The following is a 17,581-nucleotide window of genomic DNA, read 5'->3' on the forward strand; positions in this document are numbered from 1 at the left end:
GAAAATAAGGCTATCTGTTCCCTGTTCCAATAGCGATCTCTTAGCTCTCTGGATCGGCCTAAAATTTCTGGTTCAACGTGTAAAACAGCATACGCCGCGTAAATTCTTAGCCCAGAGGTTACAGAGATACGAGGTATCTCGTTCGCTCGTAGACTATGCTTTTTTGGGTAACACAGATGTATCACGCCGTTTCTAGCTGTTGGTAAATTGGTCGGGACCTGAGTGTTTGTAGCGGACAGTGGTTATGCCGACATTTGCTGATACTCCCCACGGGAGTAATAACTCTCCGGACACAATATGCTCTCAAGTTGAAGTTTTTCTGACTTGAAAATGAGACTCTAATCCAAATATTTATCACTTCATATACATTTCAATTAAGCATCAACACAACTTCAGATCTTCACCAATGGCTACCAGTGGCTCTATTGTTGTTTCGAGGTCTTTACCAGTAATTCACCTGGACCTCCTTCGAGCGGAGAATGATTCAGAGTGTAAGAAGTTGCTCAATGCTTGTCAAACCTACGGATTCCTCTACCTTGATTTGACTAGCGATTCAGAGCTATGCAAACAGTGGGAAGACATGCTGTCAGTGATAAAGCAGTACTTCAAGCAGCCGCTTGAAGTTAAGATGCAAGACGCTCGAGGGAGTGACAACTACGGGTGAGTTCATTAGATCCTAACTCAGTATTTTACGAGTTACTAATATTTCCAGCTACGAACCCATAGGCACCGAAGAGGGCCCTAAACCAAAAACTAGAGACGGCTATGAATCTCTAAAGGGACGTACATGCTATTCCATAGTGTCCTCAGCCGTATCCGAAACCAACTAACCTCTCCCTTTCAGATTTCCCGCCGAGAATTTCTGAAAGGCTCAACCGATCTCACCACCTCTGTCCGCTCTGAATCAGACTTGTTCTTCGCCTTCATCAAGAACGCCCACACCATCACGCTTATGATCCTCTCACGATTGTCTTCTCAGCTAGGCCTCACCGGTTCTTCACGCTTCGAGTCCTACCACACCGACCCAGGACCATCGTTCTCAACTCTCGGCCTCTTGCGTTATCCAAAACACGATGAAGCCGCCTCGCCCACCAACGTAGGCCACAATAAGCACACGGATGTCGGTTCTCTCACATTTCTGCTTGCCCGACAATGGGGTTTACAATTCCTCTCTCCGGAGACACAACGTTGGGAGCTTGTCGAACCTCGACCTGGCCATGCTATTATCAATGTCGGCGACAGTCTACGTTTTCCATCTGGGGGAAAGCTAGCAAGCGTTGTGCATCGCGTAGTTCCACTTACAGAGAGACAGGAAGAGGATCGATATAGCATTGCATATTTTCTGCGCCTGAATGATGATGCAATGTTCTGTGACTCGACGGGGAAGACGTGGACAGCGAAAGGGTGGCATGACTTCAAGTTTGATGTATTCAAGAACCCGAGTACCTTGGATGCGAATGGTCAATTTTTGACGGGCATGATGGAAGAAAACGATAGATTAGTGGAAAGTGGTCATAAGATTTTAGTCGCGCAATAGTTAAGGCACATTTATAGTATTATGAATCCTTGAGATGTATGTGAGATTTTTACACCACTAATGCACGGTATGATAGTCTGGAGAATGAGTTCTCATAAGTCGTGCATAATTTCTGTTTAGACTTGGATATAGTTAGAATTTTACCACCCTAATTACGAAAATAATCGGCACTATCTTTTTAGAATAAAAGATATACAGTGATACTAAAGATCAACGGTCAAGTAAGTATATTGTGATCATATATGGTGAGCTTAATTTTATGAAATTGCCGTCGTAGCTCGTAAGATATGATACCGGAACAAACGTATTGGAACAAAATATATATTTTTTGCTTACCAGCATGCATGCCAATCGTCAAAGAAACTAACTACGATTCATACCCCGAGTCATAGTTACTCGCATTCAATACTTTCTTACTCGTCTCTGCAACGTGCTGGTACATATACAGTGCATGCGCCCGACTAATCCTCGTGCCCAGCAACATATAAGCTATCCATCCAATACCCGCCGTAGTTGATACAACAGTTCCAGGAGTCGCGTACATTTCAGCTCTAGTAACATGAGGCACTATCTCTGGAATTGCTTGATACAGCTTCTCGAAAAAGTTTTCGGGGACTCGAATTTTGTCGCAGTGGATGGGAATCATGCAGTGCGCAGTCCACCACTGAGCACCACCGCCATCACCGGGATTGGAGCTGGAGTAGGCAAAAGGTGCTGATAAGGCTTCAAAACGGGTACGATCATTGAGAGCGCGGAGAAATTGCAGAGCGCCGAGGTCGACACCATATGTGAGGAGTGTTGCCCATGTACCGCCCGTTCCAGGCGGGCGAACATTGATTTCGATGAGAAATACTTCTGGTTTTTGACCTGGAGTAGCAGCGTTGCTGGCGACAAGGTCTACAATACCATTACCGTTGACGTCTTTGTACCGCATAGATGAATTCATGATCCGCCCTTCGCAATGAAACACACCCGACTTTAAACCCAGTTTCAAAAGGCTACGAAGCACAGATGAACGAATAGTTTCCACTTCATCAGGAGGTAGTCTCGTGTTCGAGATCTGTACCGTCTCAGCGAAATTGTCGGCTAGCGTGGCACTGCTCGCATCAGCGAGACAGGGGAAGTTATCTGTTACTTCAAGAAAGAGGACTTGGCCCTCCCACAGTACAAAATTTGCATCAAACTCAGGTCCGTCGACGTAAGTTTCGATCAAGATGCCATACTCTGTCGAAATGCCTTCATCTTCATGTAGCATGTGAACGGCTTGACGCATGCTAGCTTCGTCGGTGACTTTCTTAACGCCCTTAGAGGTCATTCCGCGACACGGTTTCACTACCATCGGGTATTGTAAGGTTTTGAGCATCTCCGCAATATCAGCATCGTCCAGTTGCTGCACACTGTCTAGGGAGACGGCCTGGATGTTATTTTCGTGGACGACCTTGCGCATTTCGTGCTTGTAGTGCACTCGCTTCATCTCCTGAGCTGGTTCGGTCGGTAAACCAAGTATTTCTGCCGCTTGAGAAGTTGCGACAACGTAATCATCAGTGAACGTAACGATGCCGTCTATTTTATCATGTCTTTTTCTGACGGCCTGAACTAATTTGTGGGGTAACTCTTCCACATTTGACATATCAATTGCAATAAAATCCTCACGAAGATGAGCATATCTTTCTCCTTCAAGCCAATGGCCTTGTTCATCAAAAACTACGATCGATATACCAAGCGCCTGAGCAGCCTGGAAGAAGCCTGACGAATTATGTATCCCGCTCTTCGGATCGGGCATGGGACGACCACCGACGACAGCCACGCGGCGAGCAGCTGGTCTTGTTGGAAGTATCCAATTAAAGGATAAACGCATATCCAGATCTTGCTGCAGTAGCTTCAGAGTTTCCGAAGTGGGAAGTCGAGACTGCTTTACAAGCAGTGCTCCGGTGGCGGATGACATCAAAGGGACTAAAAGAGCCCTGTTATTGGATAATACTGATGGAAGACATTTGTCCCAGGTTGACAAGGAAATTACGTTGTCGACGTAATCTGAGTGTTGCATTCGAACGTCAAGGATGTCGCTCCTGCACACGTATCCGCCCCGTGGAGCAAGTATCACCTTTATGGCTACATCTGTTTTGTGGACCGACAACTGGCGCAGATGCCATATGCGACGCACCAGCGTCTCAAGCGCAGTCCCAGAGGCGTTAGGAATATTGATACGCTCCTCTAGGTCCTCGTCGCGGGCCGATATTGGGAATAGGCGAAGCAGCAGATCGAGACTTTGAAAATACAGTGACGACCCAGAGATGCTCCACCGAACTGAAATTTTCACGGGAGCTACACATTTGACTAGGTTAGTATACATATACGAGGTTGTTAAGATCAAGATATGCTTGCCTTGGTAAATAGAGACTTTTACCAAGAAGTCCTCCGTTACAAATTCTCTCCCTCCATCATTGCTCGCCTCCATCTCGGCTGCTTGTATGGGCGTCACTAACTGGTCTTTGAGAGCTTCAAGAGAAGGCGTATAGGAATCGAATATAATTTTGATACTACCCCCAAAGGCCCGTTGTTACTGATGTTATCGACTCTGTCGATTGCCTCTGCGCGTAGCAGTGTTGGGGATTTAAGAGAGGCGATGGAGAAATTGCACAGCCCCTATGATAGGCATTGATTTTGGATTTCTTCATGGCTGCTTATCTTCTAGAAGGCATAATACAAGGCCGTCTCTTGAAGTTATTCAAAACACTCAATCGGCTAAAATTTATCACAATTGCTCCGATACATGCTTAGAAATACATTCGAGCGCAAAGGGCTGACCGTGCATATGCTTGGCTGACGAGCCTACTTAGAGCCTAGTCAATCATACTCCATAACACAAAGGTGGTATACCTAGTATTAAAAGAGCACTCGCGCTGCTGGGTCGTTATTAACGACTAAATGGAGGTACTTATATAAGTTCTGACGAGATTTTAGGTACTTTTTAGATAGGTAGGTACCTAGGTAGGCATGTACTAGTCATTACTGTTCCGATTGGTACTCGTTTATAAAGAGCTGTTATAGTAATAGGTATTGGTCTATTGTAAGGTTTATGGCGCTAATCGCACGCCGCTACTCTGCAAGACTAAGTTAGCTGTTTTAGCGCGTTAGCTTATTATTTATATACATACCGTGTATGCGGTAGGCCCATGTAGTACCCTATACAGCTTTCCTATCTCATAAAGTACTGGCAGTGACCTATAGATAGCCCTTTGAAGTATACTCCGCACACTTGGATCCAATGATGGGCCGTGCCGTGTTCAGCCATGAAGTAGTCCGCTGCCAGCCACAGTGATTTCTCCGCAACTCCGCTACCCCGACAGTTGGCTGATTGCATGGCTGCTATTGCACCATACACTTCATTTTCATCTTTCAACAATCTACACTTGTGGTAACCATTAATTCAATTCGAGTCGAATTATTCGACGTGTCAACTGTCCAAAATGCCTTTTACTGCTGGAGAGGGCCAACTGTTCCAGCAGAATGACGAGCAATTCGACTTCAATATAGAGTTTGAGCAGGTGTTTTTATCTATTATACCCTCTGCTCTGTTTATAATAGCGTCGTTATGGATGTCGGTCACCCAGGCACGGAAACCTGCTGTGGTTAATGCGCCAATTTTCCGGTTCATCAAAGTGGTATGTTCTTTTGCCATGTATTCGAACGCATAATTCCAGGGTACTAACTACGTCGCCGTAGGGCGCTATCGCAATCTATACCATACTTCAACTCACGCTACTCGTTCTGGCTGCAACTGGACACTTCCACGCAACACGCATATTCATAGCTGCATCGGTCTTAAAGTTATTTTCAGGCGTCTTCATGATACCTCTTAGTATCGTTGAACACAGCAGATCTGCGAGGCCTTCTATACTACTGACCGGCTACTTATTCCTATCTCTTCTGCTCGATGTGACCCAGGCAAGAACGCTTTATCTCTCATCAGCTATTTCAGCTGAGCGCATCTATAGCAATCTCTTTACTGCCGCTACAGCTCTGAAAGCTGTAGTGCTTGTGTTGGAGTCACAGCAAAAGTCTAAATGGATAAGCTGGAATGAGAAGGAGCATAGCCCAGAGGAAACAAGCGGCATTTTCTCTCTTGGCGTCTTCTTCTGGATGAACAGGTTATTTTTGGCTGGATACAAGAAAGTTCTGTTTATCGACGATCTTTACTCCCTTGACAGCTCCTTGGACCCCAAAACGCTCCGCGAAAAGTTCTATCAGAATTTAAACTATTCTAGAATGAAAGGTGACAAATTTGGTCTTACAAAAGTTCTCATACGCACACTTAAAGGACCTCTGCTCCTTCCTATAATTCCACGTTTGGGATTACTTGGATTTACTTTCGCTCAACCTTTTTTTATTGAAAGGCTGTTAGATTATCTTGCTGAGGACGAACTTGATCCAAACATTGGATACGGTTTCATCGGTGCCAGTTTATTCATTTACGCAGGAATTGCCCTCTGCTGGGCCTTCCACCGGTATGCTCACATTCGCAAAGGGGTTTTAACCATATACACTGCTGATACATATCTCCAGGTATTACCATCATCGAATGCGAACTATGTTGAGGTCGATACTGGTCACCGAGACCTTTATCACAGCTACAAAGGCTCGTATCGGGACGGGCGATGACACTGCTGCGCTGACTCTAATGAGCACAGACATTGAGCGAATTAGGATGGGCTTTAGGCAGCTGCATGATATATGGGCAAGCGTGATCCAAGTCGCACTGTCTGCATGGATGTTAAATAGTCAACTTGGAGCAGTCTTTGTCGCACCCATTGGAGTAGTTGTTCTTTGCTTCATCGGCCTGGTGATCCTTATGAACTTCATCGGGAACGCACAGAGAGATTGGATGGCATTGGTCCAGAAACGAGTTGGCCTGACAGCCACAGTCATCGCTAGTATGAAGAATCTGAAGATATCCGGTATCTCTTCTTCTGTTAGCAATTTTGTACAGAATCTCCGCGTTGAGGAACTAGTCGCTGGAGTTCGGTTCCGCAAGATATTCATTGGAGCGGCTCTCCTAGGATTTATTCCGCTGCTGATCAGCCCAGCCCTTACCTTCGCATTCACTCAAAATCAACTAAATGCCTCAAGGGTATTTACGAGTCTCTCGTTTCTTACGCTTCTGACGTTGCCGCTATCTCAAGTATTCCAATCAATCCCCGAGGTCATCTCAGCACTAGCCTGCATAGGTCGAATTCAGGCGTTCTTGGAGTGCGAGACTCGTGAGGATTTCCGCCAAGTCTTTACTGATATTAGGCGGAGTTCGGAGAAAGCTCCAATAGACAATGTACCTTCGTCTGATTTGGAAGTGGTCATCCAAAATGGAAATTTTGGTTGGGAGGCAGATAAGTTTGTCTTGCGAGACGTTAACATTCAGATACCCAAGTCTTCACTTACTCTTGTGGTCGGACCTGTTGGCTCTGGAAAATCTACGCTCTGCAAGGCACTACTTGGAGAGATTCCTTTCCACGAAGGTCATCTGATTTTGAATACAAGGGTTCCGCACGTTGGATTTTGCGACCAAACTGCATTCCTTTCGAACGGGTCAGTTAAAGATAATATCGTGGGGTTTTCTCCAGTCAATAACGAGAGATATGCCGAAGTCATTGATGCTACAGCTCTGGCCTTCGATTTTGCCACTCTTCCACAAGGGGACCAAACAAATGTTGGTTCGGATGGCATCTCTCTATCCGGAGGCCAGAAACAACGCGTTTCTCTTGCACGAGCCCTATATTTGCAAACTAATTTGCTTATTCTTGACGACGTCTTCAGCGGTTTAGATGCGAATACAGAGGAGCAGGTCTTCCGAAAGGTTTTTGGGGTAGATGGACTACTCAAACGGCGACGCTCTACGGTTTTGCTATGTACTCATAGCATTCGAAATTTGCCCTCTGCAGACTATGTTATAGCGCTTGGAGACGGCACCATTAGCGAACAAGGAACCTTTAAGGAACTAATGGCTAATCAGGGTTATCTCCAACGTCTGGGTTTAAAGAATTCGTTTGACGACGATACCTCTTCGGAAATATCAACCTCGAAGCAAAGCGTGCAGGAATTGAAGTCGCAAGTAAACCAAGGGAAGACGGCCAATGTAACTATCGCGCCCGAGATGGATGCATCGCGGCAAGTTGGGGACGGCACAGTATACAAGCATTACATGAAGAGCATGGGATGGTTCCTGGCAACATGCGCTTTATTCTTTGCTTCACTCTGGGGCTTCTTCTTAAACTTCTCTACAATCTGTAAGCCGTCTTTGTGATTCATGTTTTAACGTCAGATATATTGGGAGAGTCGGTTTACTTAAACTAACACTACGTTACAGGGCTCACATACTGGGTCGATGATATCAACGCAGAACATCCAGTGCACTCTTATGCCTACTGGGCTGGATTATATGCTTTGCTTCAGGCTTGCGCCTTGATATCGCTCTTTCTCCTTGGTGCCTCGATCTGGATCGTCTCAATCAAAAAGGCTGGTGCCAATTTGCATCAGGATATCTTGCGAACGCTGTTTCGAGCACCACTACGCTTCTTCACTGATACTGACACTGGCGTTATTACGAACTTGTTCTCGCAAGATTTGAACCTCATAGACACAGAACTTCCAGATGCAGTGGTTAGCACTCTGTTTTCAGTACGTCTGCCGTGATGGAACTTTCAGAAGACTCAAATTCAGCAGCTGACGCCGATGATAGATCACCCAAGTTGTAGGGCAAATGGCTGTTATGCTTACTTCGTCTCGCTACCTGGCCATCAGCTTCCCATTCCTCATCGCTCTGCTATACATGGTGCAGAGATTTTACCTCCGCACTTCACGGCAACTACGGCTGCTTGACCTAGAAGCTAAGAGCCCCCTGTAGTGAGTCCATGAAAGCCTCTCGCCATATGATGCCGTGGTCTTTACTAAACTATGATTAGTACACATTTCCTTGACACCGTCAGAGGTATCACAACTCTGCGGGCATTCGGTGAGTGCAAAACGCTTTATATCTTCCTCACTTAACCATGACGTTATTGCTGAGACGAGACCTCCAGGCTTTATTCCTGACGATATCCGCAAGAACGCTCGTCTACTCACTTCCAGTCAAAGACCCTCGTATCTACTTCTCATGATTCAAGAATGGCTAAATCTCGTTCTCAATGTGGTAGTCATGTTGCTAGCAGTAGCCATGACAACTCTTGCCGTTCGCCTTCACTCTAATTCTGCTTTTGCGGGTGCTGCTCTATACAGTCTTCTCAGCTTTGGAGAAAATCTTGCCGGTATTGTGCTTTTCTGGACCAATCTTGAAACCTCTCTCGGGGCGATTGCTAGACTCAAGACCTTCAACGAGACTGTGAAGCCGGAAGACAGAGAGGAGGAGACCACTATTCCACCTGAACAGTGGCCTCAGCGTGGCGTGGTGGAGTTAAAGGGTGTATCCGCCAATTATGCGTAAGGGTCATATACCAGCTATGTTACTATTGCAATGCTAATTCTCCGACCAGCGTTGAAGATCGAGATAGTGCCGTAACCAATCTCGCCCTCCGTAACATTCATCTGATGGTTGATTCGGGAGAGAAGGTTGCCATCTGCGGTCGTACCGGTAGCGGCAAATCCAGTCTAATCGCCCTGCTTCTCAAGATTCTCGATCCTATCTCAGCAACGGCGGAGAACATCTGGATTGATGATCTGCCGCTCCACCGTTTAGACCGGTCTGTGCTACGCCAGCGCATTATCGCAGTGCCCCAAGAAGCAGTTTTTCTACCCGACGGATCTACTTTCCAGGCCAATCTCGATGTATCCGAGGAAGCAACACGCGAAGAATGCGAGGCTGTGCTTGCCGCTGTCGGCTTATGGAAATTTATTCAGGAGCGTGGCGGCCTTGACGCGGGGATGAGCGCATCAACTTTCAGTGCTGGACAGCGGCAGCTCATGTCGCTTGGGCGTGCGCTGCTCAAACGCTCCATTCGAAAACAAAAATCCGGGACCAATACAAAACATGGCGGTATACTGTTGCTGGATGAAGTGAGCTCTAGCGTAGATAAAGAGACAGAACGCGTCATGCAGGAGATTATCAGGACTGAGTTCAAAGATTATACAGTTATTGCGGTAAGTCACCGACTGGACATGATTATGGACTTTGACAGGGTGGTGGTCATGGATACAGGAGAGATTGTTGAGGTGGGAAATCCGGTGGTGTTGTCGCGAGAGGCGGAGAGTAAATTTGGGGATTTAGTGAGAGTGAGGAATAAATAGGTAAGCGATCTATGAGCTATCACTATAGTGCCGAGTAATGGGCGTAGATGGTGTATTCGCCCCCCGAGAGTTTAGTCTTGTCTAGAATGCCTCACATAATTGGCGGTTTCTCAACACGCATATGCTTTTCAATAATACCGTTGACATTATAATTGACTTTTGTACCATTTGTTCTTTGGCTAGAGGATGTATTTCAGTGGCCAAACCCTAGGTTTCTGGCAGTCTGGCATTTGTGTAAACTCGAATTCTTTTTCTTACGTAGCTCACAAGCTGTTCTACTCCGCATGTATATCTACCTTATGCATCGCCATCTGATAAAAATGTGTGATATAATACCACTACTGCTGAGGTTCGTCCAGACGACCAGTTCGCCGACACCGAAACACAGGAACACATCACGTCCATGTTGAGCTCTTTACGTCTACCCTGTATTGTTACGATTACGGCTTTTGGCGGTAGAATAATCTAGGAGAACATGAGAGGCATTGAAACATTATCCTCAAAAAGCATAAAGAGGCGATTTGGATGCGAGACCAGTATCTCTCAGTTGATCTAGGGCATCCATATTGTTAAGTATATTGAATCGCTACTTTGAAGTGCATACCATGCCACATGGATATTTTATTTCAACAGATCCCCTACCAATGTCTTCTCTCCAGCGTTGACTAACCCCTCCAGCATTCTCCCGGGAATCTTAGCCGCCTCCCTCGCCCAGTCTTCATCGATCTTTGCGAAGTTGAACTCGAATTCGGTCTTCAAGCCGTCCCCCTGTGGGAATAGATACCAATCCATCAAGTAATTGTGTTTCTGTTTATCCTTAAAGGTCCAGCTGGTAGAGGCCTGGGGCATGTCGAGAAAACAGAGTACGTTGGTGGAATTCGTAGTTGGATTTGCTAGCATCGTCTCAGGTAGAGAGCTTGTCACACCGTCGAATTCCATAATGTCTAGAGTCGTCTTGTGGACTTCGGACAACCACTCGTGAACATTCTTCTGGGCCGGAACAGCAGTGCTAAAGGGAGACTTGCCTACGACAGGACCTACGACAGCCTGCGCCGGTGGCCAGGGAACTGTGCGTCCTGACAAGCTTATCGAAAACCCGACACGGTCCCACCCCGTGGTCTTACTCAGGAACAGTGCCCACGCAGCATAGACCATTGTAGTAGCAGTAATACCTCGAGCACGCGCTGCGGCATCGAGTGCAGATTTGGTGAAGGCACAAGGAGAGTTAAGAATCTTTAAATCGTAGTTTTCCGTCTGGGGAGGATTCTGTGGCTTTGGTAACCGCAACACAGATGTAGAAGGAAGTGGCCCCAAGATTTTTTCAAATGTGGAAATGGCTCTCGGCAAGTTTTCTTGTTTGTAACTTTCCATGAAACGTGCAAAGTCATCCCATCGAGTGCCCTGGGGGACTTGCTCTCCGGCCAACGCGCGCTCCACGTCACGAAACAGTATAGCTGTCGAAAAGACATCCCCCAAGACATGATGAGCACGTGTAACGAAGGCAATGTCCTTTCGCTCTGGAATGGAGATAGCCGTGACATCGAAATAAGGGACCTCAACATCAACAAGAGAAACATCTTTCATGGCTTGGAAGGCCTTCTCCTCCTCCGCAATAATAGTACCTTCAAACTCGGCTTCTCCTACGCTCACTTCATTCCAATTCAGATTCAACCGTCCAAGGTCAGAAAGAGAGAAATCGGACGTTTTAAAACGTGTCTCAAAGATACTGTGAGCTTTAAAAGCCTTGATGAAAGCATCGTGTAGCTCGCTGGTATTTGGAACGGCAAGAGCGTCTCCAACATACCTGGCTGTGCCGATAAGAGCACAGAAATCCGGATTCTGAAGCGATTTTCGGAGGAATAACTTCTGAACGTCAGTAGCGACAGCTATCCCTGTTGTGTAGTCTTTTGCTTCGTCCGCCTCATGAATCCTCGTAAGTGACTTTTCCAATGCTCCTATTGTGTCCAGTCTCAAGATCTGAATGGCTAAGACCGAGAATCCGTAACTCTTGAGGACATTGGCAAGTCTAATAGCCGTCAGGGAGTTTCCACCGAGTCTAGTAAACGATGAATCGTCGTCCAACTTCTTGATGGCGACGTGCAAGGTCTTCGAAAAGGCTAAGCGTAAAGCATCATGACCAGAGATCTCTTTCCCCTCCTCTTCCAAGCCTTCATCATCTTGGGAAAATTCTTCATCTCTCTGGGCCAAGAGTGCACGCTTATCAATTTTACTGTTAACAGTGAGAGGGAAACTGTCTAGTGCTACGATATCATCCGGAATAACGAACGGATCATATCGTTCCTTCAGGAAGGCACGTAGCTCGTCAACATCAACAGAGGCTGGCTGAACGAAACCAACAAGTTTGTCCCGCCATATAAGTGCCAAAGCGACACGCACTGCAGGAAAGCTTAACAGCGCGGGCCCAACCTCAGTTTCGATATTGATTAAGAAGCCTCGGTTTTTGACGAGAGAATCTGTTCGACCCGCCCACACAAAGTCTCCCTCTTCTGTCCGCTGTGCGAGATCGCCGGTCCTGTACCAACGTTCACCATTCCATTGGATGAACTTAGCCGCCGTCAGCGTGGGGTTGTTGAAATACCCAGCAGCCAAATTAGGCCCGCCAATGAGGACCTCACCCTGATTGCACTCTTCCAGTTTGTCATCTACGAGCACAATCTTGGCGCCAGCAACGATTTCGCCAAACGGAGGCTCCTTCGCCGGGTCGATCTCCCCGAGACTGATTACACAGGTCGATTCTGTCGGACCGTACGTGTTGAAGACTTTTCTGTTGGGATTGACCCACTCGCGGACGACTTCTACGTTGGGTGCCTCGGCACCTAAGAAGATGCAAACCACAGGATCGTATGCCTTTGACGGGACTAATGAAGCCAACATGGACGGTGTCAAGTGTAGAACTTCGCAAGTGGTAGCGACATCTGGGAAGCTCGATGACGAAGCCATCACCACGGCGCGGCCTTTGGTGAGGGTGCTCCATACCACAGCAGCGCATGCGTCGAATGCAACGGAGAAGGCTAACATGACACGGATATCCTTTCCAAGGGCTGCTTCGAGGTAATCACTGTGGTTGAAGGAGATTGCGAGGGCGTAGATAGCTCTGTGATATACCATGACTCCTTTTGGTTTGCCAGTAGTTCCCGATGTGAAGATAATCCATGAAAGGAGATCGTCTTTGAATCCACTGCGAAGGGCATCCAGCTGAGCAATCAGCTCAGCCGCGTTTCCTAACGGAGACCGCAGCCACTGCTTCTGGAAATTCACCGTGGAAACTGGTAGCTGAAGTCCAGGGACCGAGGTTGTGACAATGGCAAATGGGGAAGAGAGTTCGAACAGGGTCGCCTCGATTCTAGAACGGCTCCAGGCGGCTACGTCAATAGGCACGTAGGCGGCCCCAGTCCTCAAGACGCCGAGGACAGAGGGTAGCATCTCAAGAGACATATCGGTCAGAACCGCAACTTTGTCATAGGGCCTAACGCCAGCTGCTAAGAGAGCTCTAGCAACGCGAAACGAGGCCGTTCGTAGTTCAGCGTACGTGAGCTGTTCTCCCCGCCACTCAACAGCAATGGAGTTGGGTGTTTTCGTGGCCCATTCATCGAACTGGTCGACAATAGTAGCCTCAAGGTGTCTAGGAGTATGAACCCCATTCGTTCCATCCGTTGTCGTCATTTTGAGGGATGATTCTAAGAATCTTCAAAAGATAAAGTGAGATAAGTCTGTCTGAGACTTACTTGCGGGGAATCATATAGACATATTTATATATCAAGTAGCTCTTCCCTTATACACGTAATTAGTATGCGCATGATACTGTCAAATGTATGAAGTAAGCGATATTTAGCAGCACACTAGAGCAATTAGTACCTTACTAATCAATTTGATAAATACATTGTATTTTTATAGTATTTATTCGGCTCTGTATGCTGTAATTCGAAAGAGGTATTATTTAGTTGGTTTTGGGTTACCCGCTTTGTTCACCAGTGCAGGTACACTATCTAGGGCCCTTCGTGTAGTGTATTATTAGGTATATAAGGACAAGGCAAGGATGTTATAGAACTACATGTATCTCCTTTGTTTAGGATATAAGCTAATAAATAGTTAACTATTAGTACAATATTTAGTATATAGGAAAATCTAATGTGTCTTTTAATGTATTTTTTGTATTTTAGTAAAATAGATTTTAGTTAATTCATGTTAATTCATTTCGTATAAAAGATTAAAAAAGTATTTGATAGCAAGCACCGAGTATTTAGAACAATGACATCCCTGGCACTTCTATTGGTCAGTAAGTATACTCTATCAACCACTTTAGCCTGATTTAGTGGGGTTTTAGTATTATGGCTGACAGTGCAGTCCCTGTAATTTTTTTTTCTTGGCTGACAGTGTAGTTTCTGTATTTTATTTGTTCCTTGGCTGACAGTGCAGCCACTATAACTTTATTTTTTTTTTTTTTGAACCTTTTTTTTTTTCTTGGCTGACAGTTTGACAGTGCTTTACGGCCCGCATTCTCCTATTATTTTGCACGAAATTATACTAGGCTGTAGTTAATGTAGAATAGACAAATAATACAGGTAGAATAAGTTCGGGAGATAGCCAGGTGCGTATTCCAGAACCTAAATTGATGAGGTTTACTGTTAGTAAACAAATTGATGTATTTCCGATTGTACGACGGAGATGCCAATTGAGGTACTTCCAAATCGGGTAGTAAGGTTTATCCCAAAGAGTATAGTGGGGCTGGCGCCATAGTAGAAGAAACTATAGCGCTTGGTGATTTATAAGCGACGCAACTGACACTCTTTCCAGGCTCCAGTCCTAAATCCACCTGGCAAGTCTGTACAGACTGATGCAAGAACAAGAGAAGCAGAGCGCAGTTAATGTGTCTTGTTACTAGACCCTTTACGAGTTAAGATAGAACGTGGTCCCCTCCAGACGGGTGACTGTTGCACATTATGGTTGCCCAGCCGCTCAAGCCAGATGGTAGGCAATGCATATCCAATTCATCTTGTATTAACTAAACTCTGAATACCATGAGCCAAAGATTTTAAATTCATTTCAATTTATGGCCCTTGCAGTAAACAGGGTCGAGGTGCAAATCGCTCGGCTAAATCACACGCAGTTAAGCAAGCCCTCAAGGCCAAACGGTTACTTGAACAAAAATCAACTGACAACTTTCGAGTAACGCTTTTGAAGGAGCATAATACACTGATAAATAAATCATATTTTACAAATCATCCGAGTTTAACCCCTTCTTTGTCCGCGAGCGCGATCGATCCGTTTGGTATGCTCCCTGTGGACACTTCAAGGTTGCAGATGCTACTAGGGGACAGTAAGGAATTGCCTACCACGAAGGACAAAAGTCTTTTTTTTTTAACATTAAATATCTTAGGCAGAGCTAGGAAAGCCTCTGAGCCGGTCTTCAGTATTACAGAGGAGCTCGCATTCCAAAATTTTCACACCGTCTTCCGTACGGGCTTGACTGACCCAGCCCTTTCGAATGCAGTTATGTTTTCGCTATTGTTTGCAGTGACGGAGGGAAATTTGGACCTCGAATGCCTGAAATACAAGGTCTGCGTTATCGGCTGTATTAGAGACAAAGTAGCCTATATCAAAGGTGCTGTGTTAGAGTCCACAATTGGAGCCATTCTTCTACTTGTGGGTGTAGAGGTAGGTATCTATTCAAGATTTAGCTTACAGGAATACTAAATGCTCTTGCTCAAGGCTCAGATGGGAATGACCTCTCAAGTCCAACTTCACATGGCAGCAGTGAGCCAGCTACTCGAAATCTCTCGCAGTCAAGGCATCTATCTCACGGTTGGCATCAAGCGTGCCATATTCTGGTGAATCACACATCCAAGGAAGGGAAAGAACAATACCTAACAATAGTATAGGCAAGACTTGAATGCCTCAATTCTTTCAGGTTCTGATCGAATCGTTGACCACACTACGTTCTCGGAACTCCTCTGGCGGCGAGACTCATTCACACCTACTTTCTACCAACTTCCATCAGGGTTTGAGATAATATCACATTTGTTTAGTGAGGATTTTCTCGAAATACTGGAGGATATATATGCGTTACAATGTATACGAAACTGTTCGAGCTATAAAAAGGGTGATCCTTTTTTTATGTCCTACATAAACAACCACACGGCCTTTATTCAATCGAGGATTGTAAATCTGGTAATACCTTCTCCCATGCTGAAGTGTTGCGCTACTGCAGCGTATATTTGTTCTGTCATGTTATGTTGTCATGCTTGGTGCGCACTAGTTATTCCAGTAGGTCATGTTCTATTATCCTGGTATATCGTGGATAAATTATGTTGATGTGTGCTATGCAGTCCTATTTATCCTCAAAACTTCTTGATCAACTTCAAAAGGCTGAAAAGGATACGATATGGGATGAAAACTCTGACTTGCTGCTTTGGCTCCTGTATATCGGTGGCACATTTGCTTCGCCTGGATCTGTTAGATCAAGGTATATTGATCTTCTTCGGGCGAATATAACCGCGAGGTTCTCTATGATCTGTAGCTCTCCTTCAAGGATACTTGAAATCTTGAGGCAATTTATCTGGTCAGACGTTGCATTCATTTCGGACGCATCGATGCTTTGGGAAGAGATCTCAAATACATACTAAGGCCATCAACTATTAACCGTTGAGCCCTTTTTTGTAACAGATCATTTTGAATAACTTAATCAAGCCTGTGTCTCGTGCCCCTCCTTTTTGTTTAATTGTTATTCTATGAGACTGGCCATAGATTTCTTATTTCTATATAAGGCGGTGTGGCTTGTGTGACTTGAAGGCGTTCTATGGAGACGCGGGATAGGCAAATATGTTCTGTCATTCGGCCATGGTTATTTATCATGAAACAGACCTGGTTGCAAATGTGACAGCAGCGCCAGCCAAATCGTACGACTTGAGGATGGAGAGAAAGTCAGATTCTTATATTAGACATCAAAGAACCTGGCTCCTCTCCATCTCTGAACTGGTCAATATACCAATCTCCTATTTTCAAGGCTTGAGATCTTTCATATACCTTACATCATATGTTCTGCCCACCCAGGTGTTGGCTACTCTGATTCATGCTCTTCAAGAACTATTGTAAAGTACGCAAAAATTGCGAGCGAGAGGAATTTCTTGCCTTTTTACCATTTTCACGAACATATCGGACACGCAGAATAATCAGCCATGAGGAAAATGGCTCAAAGCTAACCTAGCGTGCTGTTACAGCTATTGACATCTGCAAGGAAAAAAAGCGCTCTAACTCATGAAGCGCGTCGAGATATTTGTTTCCAAATTCAGCGTCTGGAATGCTTATAAAGAGGTTTTGTAATTTTTAAAGGTGAGGCTGACAGTCGTTGTTTTTAGAATCTGCGTTTAATATCGATGATAATTGTTTACCATGATCGTGGGACAGTGGGCCGCGACGCCTTTGTAGCCCTGGATAGATCAAATGCCGCAGAGCAAGACTAAAATACTGTCGCCGCTGTACTCGCCATCACAAAATACCAGATATTCGCCTAGTGGCGGGCCCAAAATCAAGTAGTGGAGACATGGGAGAACTGCAGCGGAATATAGCATACGAAGATCTCCAGGCGTTACATTGCTTAGAGACTTAGTCGCACCTTCAATGCTGATACAACAATGGCAATTGACAAGAGCGTGGGTTTCAATTTAATCGTGGGGAGTGAGTTGGACTTTGTACACAACAGCAATGGCGAAAGTCAGATGGAGGAAGGTAGCGTATTGTAATGCAACACTC

At 45.6% G+C, this 17,581-nt stretch overlaps 5 protein-coding genes across 5 annotated transcripts; 3 read left to right on the plus strand and 2 right to left on the minus strand.

Annotated features, from left to right (window-relative positions):
• Positions 1-787: 787 nt before the first annotated feature.
• On the plus strand, positions 788-1,537 carry TrAFT101_008183 (uncharacterized protein; the record flags this gene model as incomplete). The annotated part of the gene is made up of 1 exon (XM_024901874.2): positions 788-1,537. One exon carries the CDS (start codon positions 788-790, stop codon positions 1,535-1,537), a length of 750 nt encoding a protein of 249 aa, XP_024762409.2.
• Positions 1,538-1,764: 227 nt separating this feature from the next.
• Positions 1,765-4,297, minus strand: TrAFT101_008184 (uncharacterized protein). The gene is made up of 2 exons (XM_024901873.2): positions 3,923-4,297; positions 1,765-3,862 (listed from the first exon to the last, which is right to left on the minus strand). The coding sequence occupies exons 1-2, from the start codon at positions 3,993-3,995 to the stop codon at positions 1,905-1,907; spliced, it is 2,031 nt and encodes a 676-aa protein (XP_024762408.1). The 5' UTR covers positions 3,996-4,297; the 3' UTR covers positions 1,765-1,904.
• A 710-nt stretch (positions 4,298-5,007) lies between these two features.
• On the plus strand, positions 5,008-9,811 carry TrAFT101_008185 (uncharacterized protein; the record flags this gene model as incomplete). The annotated part of the gene is made up of 8 exons (XM_024901872.2): positions 5,008-5,202; positions 5,264-6,045; positions 6,104-7,818; positions 7,899-8,209; positions 8,271-8,434; positions 8,494-8,543; positions 8,611-9,007; positions 9,061-9,811. 8 exons carry the CDS (start codon positions 5,008-5,010, stop codon positions 9,809-9,811), a joined length of 4,365 nt encoding a protein of 1,454 aa, XP_024762407.2.
• Positions 9,812-10,326: 515 nt separating this feature from the next.
• On the minus strand, positions 10,327-13,529 carry TrAFT101_008186 (NRPS). The gene has a single exon (XM_024908011.2). It carries the CDS (start codon positions 13,493-13,495, stop codon positions 10,433-10,435), a length of 3,063 nt encoding a protein of 1,020 aa, XP_024762406.2. The 5' UTR covers positions 13,496-13,529; the 3' UTR covers positions 10,327-10,432.
• Positions 13,530-14,641: 1,112 nt separating this feature from the next.
• TrAFT101_008187 (uncharacterized protein) lies at positions 14,642-16,520 on the plus strand. The gene is made up of 6 exons (XM_066128261.1): positions 14,642-14,800; positions 14,862-15,149; positions 15,210-15,487; positions 15,542-15,660; positions 15,712-16,096; positions 16,159-16,520. Exons 1-6 carry the CDS (start codon positions 14,773-14,775, stop codon positions 16,453-16,455), a joined length of 1,395 nt encoding a protein of 464 aa, XP_065984379.1. The 5' UTR covers positions 14,642-14,772; the 3' UTR covers positions 16,456-16,520.
• Positions 16,521-17,581: the final 1,061 nt, after the last annotated feature.

This window comes from Trichoderma asperellum, chromosome 5 (assembly GCF_020647865.1).
Source record: "Trichoderma asperellum chromosome 5, complete sequence".
Lineage (NCBI taxonomy): Eukaryota > Fungi > Ascomycota > Sordariomycetes > Hypocreales > Hypocreaceae > Trichoderma > Trichoderma asperellum.